General features: G+C 34.2%; 1 protein-coding gene across 1 annotated transcript; it reads right to left on the reverse strand.

The window, feature by feature from the left end:
- Window positions 1–2,770: 2,770 nt before the first annotated feature.
- Window positions 2,771–6,375, reverse strand: LOC123560932 (uncharacterized). The gene is made up of 3 exons (XM_045353083.2): window positions 6,133–6,375; window positions 4,601–4,810; window positions 2,771–3,295 (listed from the first exon to the last, which is right to left on the reverse strand). The coding sequence occupies exons 1-3, from the start codon at window positions 6,373–6,375 to the stop codon at window positions 2,771–2,773; spliced, it is 978 nt and encodes a 325-aa protein (XP_045209018.2).
- Between the last annotated feature and the right edge of the window lie 1,929 nt (window positions 6,376–8,304).

Raw genomic sequence — 8,304 nt, forward strand, 5'->3', positions numbered from 1 at the left:
GAAACGATAATAATATTATCATTATGTTGAATTTATGAACTTCAGTGAAAATTCTACTTATACAGGTACAGCTGAATAAATGGTTTTGGTATTACACGGAGAAAATTAAGAAATGCTGTCAAAGTATCTATAGGTATACATTTTTTGAATTTTAAAGCAATGATTAATTATTTAAAGGGCTTGGTTCACTAAGGGTCAAAAACGGCCCAACCTCAGAAATAGATAAAACTTTGGATATGAACCCTCAAAAGCATTGCATTTCAGATAATAAATACAGTTTTATGGTTAGGAACATGCATGACGTCATAAAGATGACTCAAATTGTTATAGTATTATAACGTCATCTGTATTTAAAAAATACAACCAAGACAGACTCTGTTGTCCATTATTTTTAATTTAGGCAAGACAGCAATTCACATGCAACAAAATATAAAAATATGTCTATTTCATTACAACACCTAATGTTATTTTCAAAATTTACCTTTACAGAGCAAAATAGAAAAGGCTGATCTTATGAATTACCCCACCCACTTATATATTACATAGATAGAGTCACTAGCATTAAAATGATATGAAACATGTATCTGAATATCCCATTTAACAGTAGTTTGTAGCAATCTACTATTTATTTCAATACATATACAATTAGATATATTCAATAGACATTGAGCCATACCAAAGTCTGTTACTATGACAACTATCGAGATTTAAATAACATTTTAATAAAAAAGCATAAAATCTGAATCTCATAAAAATATGCCATAGTCATGTCGACAATTTTCATATACAGTACGTGAGAATATTTTGTGCAACACCTCAACTTCTGTAGTTCTTATCTAGAAATGGATAATGTCAAGGTCAAAGTCTAATACCACCAAGTACTACCAAAGTTTTCCGCAAACGACTGAACACTTTCTAACATTATAACGTAATATGATAAGTAATAACTTTCTAACATTACACAGCAACTTTCTTACATGACCTGATAACTTTCTAAAATGGCATTTATTAGTTGCGATGTGCATTTAAAGTTTAGCAGTGTATCACAAAACTACAGAATTTTTTAGAAAACAAACAATATCTTTAAAAAACAACATATCTGTTAAATATATTTTTCCATTCTGTCCCGTATAATTGGATACTTAAAATATTTTCAATGAACTGCTCCCTTTAAAAAGGAATACCACTTGTAAAGAAAAATGTAAACAATTGTCAAAAAACAATTAACCCTTACCATGCTAAATTTCTATAATGAACTTGTCCATCTTTCAATTTGGACAGTGCCATAAACTGTTAAAAGGGGTGTCTACCAAAAAGATACTGGTTGAATAGTTAACAGTGCAGATCATGATCAGACTGCATGGGCGTGCAGGCTGACCATGATCTTCACTGGCCACATAGGCAAGATCTGCCGTGTCCAGGATGGTAAGGGTTAAGTTTTAGTACAGGTACATTGTTGCAAATGCATCAAAACGGAGACATGTAACATTTTTTTAAAAATGGTGAGTTTTTAAAGGTGTTGAACTGTCGAGAAGTGTGGTATCTTCATGCAGTCCCTTAACGGAATTCAATATAGAGATATGAATAAATTGACAATGATTTTGTAGAATAATATAAGTTCTTTATGTATACTGTATAATTTCCATGTAAAACAATTCTTTCTTTCTATGCTTTGGTGAAGTTCGGACTTTTTTCTCATGGACTTAACTTTTAAACTTAACATTTTCTATCTAAACAATGTAGAATAGAAACATTGTTTGCCTCACAAAATATTTGAACCCACATACCTTAACTAGCAGAGTAACGTGATAACTTCAACAAAGCTTACAGGTAGTAACCAAAATGGAATTCTTAAATTTTGAAAAGCAGTTTTAATACTTATTCTAACACGACCTGAAACATTTATTATAAAAGGTATAAGAAAATCACCTATTAATTATTGTACATTCTAATATGGCTAACAATGCTTTTATCATCACAACGATGTTATGTTGACGTCACAACGTGATATTTAGCGCCATGTACGCATCAAGAAATTGCGCTTTCAAATTTCATGGAATATTTTACTTAATAACATGTTTTAAACGAATAGTCACATTGCACATATGTTTTGATTAATTTATACACATACTGAATTAGTTATTCGCTTTTCTGAATAATTCGCAATAATTTTCGCTCGAACTGAATTCTGCCGCAAGACGTATTACCGTTTCCGGTCTTGGCGTGTTTCAACAAATTCCTACTAATGGCGCCATGCTTGAGCTAAGAAACAGTTCCATCATATTTGATATAAATTTTACAATAAAGAACATATTAGAATAGAAATAATTTACAGCAAAACAGTGCTTTATCACTATTTATACACTCTGGCGGTTATACGTCGTCCGAAATAATTACGTCTAACCGCCCATTGTGTATAAATAGTGATAAAGCACTGTTTTGCTATAAATTATTTCTTAAATAAAATATAATACGCTTCTTTGGGAACAATGTGTGCCGCATGTGCTTCACAGCATAACATATGAAAACAAGCGCATCCAATGTCTATCTGTTTTTATGTCGTAATGAAGTACTTCAACATACATGTGGTTAGGATATTTTTAAATAACTTGTGGTGTTAGAACTTAAATTATAAATACATTGAAGTATTTTGGATGCGAATTATTACATCAAAAGTACATAGGACATTACCTAAACTCCTGCCTATACTTTTTCACTGATACAACAAATCAATATGTATACATGGCTATTATGCAAAGACTATTTTCATTCATTCTTCTACTAAACTGCTAGCCACTGAACCAATATCAGAAGAGTCTATTGATTCTGGTAATTCATTTGCATCAGTCAGGTACTGACCCCAGTTTCTAACACCAAACGACACACGATTCGGATCATGCCTAGCACTACTAAGGTACCATACAACAGCAGCAATGTGAGAACGGACACCAACAACTCTCGCGCCTGCTCGACAATTACAATACCATGCGGTTACAGCATTACTGTTATATTTTATCCACAGCATATACTTCTTTGATGATATATGTCGACTTTGAATTCTAACTGACAGCAAATTGTTATCCTCCTTGTGAGCATGTATTACAGAGTCACCTTCAATGTATTCTTGGATATATGAAGAACTTAACTTCAGCTGGTAAACACCACATGTTAATGATCTCAACTGCTCATCAGTCAACACAGGAAAATTCTCCAAATCAGTTTCATCAATTGCAGTCCATTGGGTTTTTCTTCGGTCCAAGTGGTTGTCCTCAACAAATTCCTTCAGCGTATTTACCTTTTAAAAAAATACAGAAAATATGTTATATTTGAATTTACAGTTCAACTTTCAGGCATAGAAAGGAAAACAGTAGTTATTATATAAAAAATAAATATTCCCTGATAATAATCGTTTTATGATAACATGCTACAGTCAAACCTGTGTAAAAGACCACCTGCATAAAAAATAACCACAATCACAAAGCCTGTCTGCAAAGACCACTATTCTGAACTCCAGTCAGATCATGTCAGTGATATTTAACCTGTTAACAGAGACTACCTGTGAACAAAGATATTTTTGCTGTTTTAACATGGGTGGTCTTTACAGACAGGTTTGACTGTATTGAGATATTTAGTCCTTATTGTGATTGTGTTTGACTTTAAATACTTTAAGCTTGATTTCAGTCATGAATAAAACATGCAGCCAGTGCACCTTAGTAATGATTTATATGCAATGTATGTTAAACGATTTGCATACCGCAGTCTACAGTAAAATTTTCAGTAGTGAATGAACAAGAGCTGTCAGTGGACAGCGCGCTCGACTTTTCTCAGTGCTTGATAGTATAATATAAGCAATGAGTAAAACTTACAGTAAGCATATTCTAAGTCGACGAGGTGTCATAATTCATTCAAAATTGTTTTTTTACAGACTGGGGCCATGATGGTAAACAAGTATGCAAAATATGAAAGCAAACTTTAACGTTTTTTCTAAGTCGAAAAGGGGCCATAACTCAGTCAAAATGCTTGATAGAGTGGCCTCCTCCTTTTTACAGACTGGGGTCATGATGGTAAACAAGTCTGCGAAATATAAAAGCAATATCTGAATGGACTTTGAAAATATTTGGGGTGGTACGCAAACATTAATATTTATTCTAAGTCGAAAAGGGGCCATAATTCAGTCAAAATGCTTGATAGAGTTGTCCCCTCCTTTTTACAGACTGCGGTCATGATGGTAAACAAGTATGCAAAGTATAAAAGCATTTGAAAATATTTGGGGCGGTACGCAAACTATAACATTTATGTTATGCTCACGCCGACGCCGAGGCAAGTAAGATAGCTCCCCTATTCTTCAAGCTAAAAATGGCTGTGGATGTTTCATTAGCAAATATCATGAAAAGACATTGCCGTGCCGTGGATCGAACTCAAGATACCCTGATTGCGAGTCCTGAGTACTCTACTACTAGAAAAAAAACACGGTGTTAGCTTCCATTTTGCCTATCACTGAGTCGGAACTATTTTGGCATGTATCATTTGCTGTTGCATTTTAGTATCAAATTGATAGTGAACTCACCATGTAATGCAACGTATACAATAATAAACCTACCTCCATGGATAATTCTCGCATATGGTCTGCTAGTGTTGCATCTTCATCTTCACTGGTTGATCCACTTAGTGCAGGGAAGTACTTGTTTGAGATGGCACAAACTATTTTTACGAAGTCTCCAATAAAAGGAACTTGACTAGTAGGAAGTACCTTGTCAAGGTACTTGTACCTTTTAAGGCGGGAATTAGCTGACTCTACCACCCATCTTATCTGCAAAAAAGTCAAAAACATTTCATTTCCATAAGTTCATAGAGGATATTACATGGGTGCCTTTTCATACTGAATTTATTAAACGAGTTGAATAAAATGATAAAATGCGAGTCTCTGCCGAGCATTTTATCAATTTTATTCAACGACTTTAATAAATTCAATCTGGAAAGTCACAAATGTAATATTCTTTTTATCACATGTTATCGTTTCCTGTCAAAACATCAACAAATCAACTTTCTTTTACTATATAAACAAGTCAATTTGACAAACATCTCCTATACTGTAAATGACGTCAACGTCAAAGCTTTGTTACACTAGTGTATTATAATTTTTATTTAATGGCTTTATTACACTCCCGCGACGTCAAACATGTGATAAAAATAAATATATGTGTTTGTTAGGGTCTGTGATATTATAGACTAATTCCTAGACTGATATATCTTTTCTTTTTACATTTTTATGATTGAATGTAGTGATCTGAGCCAGTCTATATCATATGTCCAATATCATAATTTTAACATCATTCCTCTGTGAAAATCTCTAAAATATATTGGTTTATGTCTCTATGGAATTGAATTCGACAAAAACGGGAAAAATATAGAAATATTTTTATTATCAGTCTAGTGGTTAGTCTAGTGATATTACTGCTTACTATAGACTTTGTCTCATTTTTGTTTATATTTTAATCAATCAAAAAGCGTTTGCCAATTGCTCGACAATTTTTCTGTTTGACTTTGATGAAGTTCAAGGTCGCGAATCCATACATCAGTTGAAATTCTTGTGACTTTGAGTAATTGTAGCGAGTATAAAATGACCCAGTCAAGAAGTCAGATTTTAAAATTAAATTTTAATAACCTGAGATTATTACACTGAATGTTAAGGTGTACACATACACTCGTCGACAACTAAGTCATTCCGTATTTTGACTTATTTCCTTGGAAAAAAACAATGCTTATATACAAAACATTTTTTGTCAATTATGATAATATTAGATGTGCCATGAGAAAACCAACAGAGTGACTTTGCGACCAGCATGGATCCAGACCAGGATCCATGTTGTTCGCTAATCGTTTTTCTACTTGCAACAGGCTTTAAAAACGAACAGCATGGATCCTGACCAGACTGCGCGGATGCCGGTTGCAAAGTCACTATGTTGGTTTTCTCATGGCACCGCTCATATTAATTTTTATGCTTTATTCTAAATATATGCAGTTTAACCTGTATTAAAGGCCATATTCGAGTAATGAACGTCCTTTATAAAGACAGCAACGGTTAACATAGCATACTACTATGGTAGAATCTCAGTTCAACATACACTTTACCTTAGTGACCAATCTGCTCATATTGGCATCTTCCGCTGACATCTGCTTTTCTCCCTTCTTCATGAAAGTTGGCATGGCAGCTCGTATGCCCATATCTTCGAGAATGGACACCGAGTCACGAAAACCTCTGTCAATAACAATTACATCATCTTCTTTCAAGAATGACTTTATATCTTCCACATTTTTCTTTAACATGTAATTTAATATCGTTGCGTCATTGTTTTTAGCAATATAAGGACCCATGATTGTCACAAAGTGTCTGTTGATGTTACTACAACCATTGGTTTGACCAGGGGTCTGGACTTGTGTATGCTATATGACTGGCGCTGGAAATAAAGTTATTACTTTTTTGTATATAAATGTACGTGCCATCTAATACAAGTATCATACTATTGTCATCAACACCAAACAGTGACTTTGCCAGGGGACGTGTGTGCTTGTTGATGATCTGCTCACGTGTGACAGATTTAAGACCCAGGTATAATGGTACAAACGACCTCATCAATGCCTTGCGCACGGTTGAAACAGCTCTTCTTACACTGGAAACGCTTATTCTGAAAATAGTTGCTAACAGTCGGTTTGACAAAGCTGATTTCAGTTTAAACAAAAACAGTCCAACAGACATACGGGGTGATCTGGATGGTGTACTTTTAACTTTATCCAGAATATGCCGGCACAAATCCTCAAACTGAGCACTAGATAAACCTGTCATATGTTTACAGTCTTCATCTCTGATGTTATCAAAACTTAAAAAAATGTGCTGCTGACAAACTTGCCTCATCTGTTGCACCAACTGTGTTATTGAGGTTCTATTCAACATTGACTGCTCTGTCACAGGAATTTTTTCTAACAATTCTGGCAGTATATTCCCATCACTGTTGACATGAACTGGGCAACATCTTGAACCAGCCCGAATCAATATGTTTTTGTCAATAAATGCCCAAAACCTAGCATTTTGTGAAACAACAATGAGTTTTGGCCCTGGTCTTTTACATACAATACATCTGGAATGTGTACTAGGGGCTCCAGGTATACCTAAGGACACTGATGGTGGACTGGAAACTGTTGTAGGTCTTGATAATCTTAATGGCGGCTCAAAGTCCGGATCCTTTACCTGACCTGTTACATTTTTACAAGCTGATTTAACCTCTGCCTTGTAATACCGATGTTTACCTTTGTTACAGATAATATCAGTCTCTGAAATGTTGGTAATAAGTAACTGATGTTGTAAGTATTTTCTGACTGAGGAATTTATCATTCTTCTTTCTTTAGGCTTGGTTCTTTTGTTGCAAACAATGCAGTTGTAATATTTCGTCATTCTGCAAAGAAAAAGTAATGCATACATTTTAATAATTTCCAAATTTTGTTAATTTCAGTTCTTCTGAGTAAACAAGAAACAATAAGAAAAAATAAAACATTCCACTTAGGTTTCGAACTCGGGTCGACGGCGTGACAAGCGAGTGTGCTATCCATTATGCTAATCAACCTACACGTTCACACCCAGATATGAATATATTTATACACAGAAGATCTATATAAAATAAACAGTAGCCGTCTTCAGATGTAAATTATTCCACTTTTTACAACGCTTTTTGTCTTTATTAGGATATACTTGCCTTTTCATTTTCAATTCAAGTATACATATAGTGTTGTCTTCCTAAAGGATGACGTCATTGTGTAAATTACATACTTGCGTCGGCTGCTAACGGTTCGCTACTGTTTCGTACATTTATATCATAAAAAAGACCATTTGAAACAAACAAATATATCATCAAAACGTGTCACTTACTTCTCAAACTTACTGTTCCATTTTTATATCACAATCCTTCCCAGAAATACACGTAGGGATGAAAATCCCAAGCGATTACACATATCAACTTGTTTACATTGCGTCACAGAAACGGTGTCCAAGTAGATTTTAACCGGGTCGTTTTTATGCTAACAAATATCTATTTATTCGGTTCAGCACAGAATCTTTGAACCGTAACAACTGACATTCATTTTTAAAACAATTTCTTTACAACTGAAACGTAGATTTTAGAAAATACTCGTTCTGGAACAAAATTAATGAATAATGTAATTCCTACCATTTTGACCACGGACCAACGCCCTCGTCTCTAATTTTTATAATATTTACCACCGGCACAGCTGTCGACAGTCATAAGATTTTTC

Source organism: Mercenaria mercenaria, chromosome 10 (genome assembly GCF_021730395.1).
Source record: "Mercenaria mercenaria strain notata chromosome 10, MADL_Memer_1, whole genome shotgun sequence".
In the NCBI taxonomy this organism is placed as follows: Eukaryota; Metazoa; Mollusca; class Bivalvia; order Venerida; family Veneridae; genus Mercenaria; species Mercenaria mercenaria.

Coding starts and splice junctions, on each gene's coding strand:
- LOC123560932 (XM_045353083.2), bottom strand. CDS start 6,375: ATGGGTCCTTATATTGCTAAAAACAATGACGCAACGATATTAAATTAC. Junction 4,811..6,132: donor TGAGCAGATTGGTCACTAAG/GTAAAGTGTATG, acceptor ACTTTTTTGCAG/ATAAGATGGGTGGTAGAGTC. Junction 3,296..4,600: donor TGCGAGAATTATCCATGGAG/GTAGGTTTATTA, acceptor TTTTTTTAAAAG/GTAAATACGCTGAAGGAATT.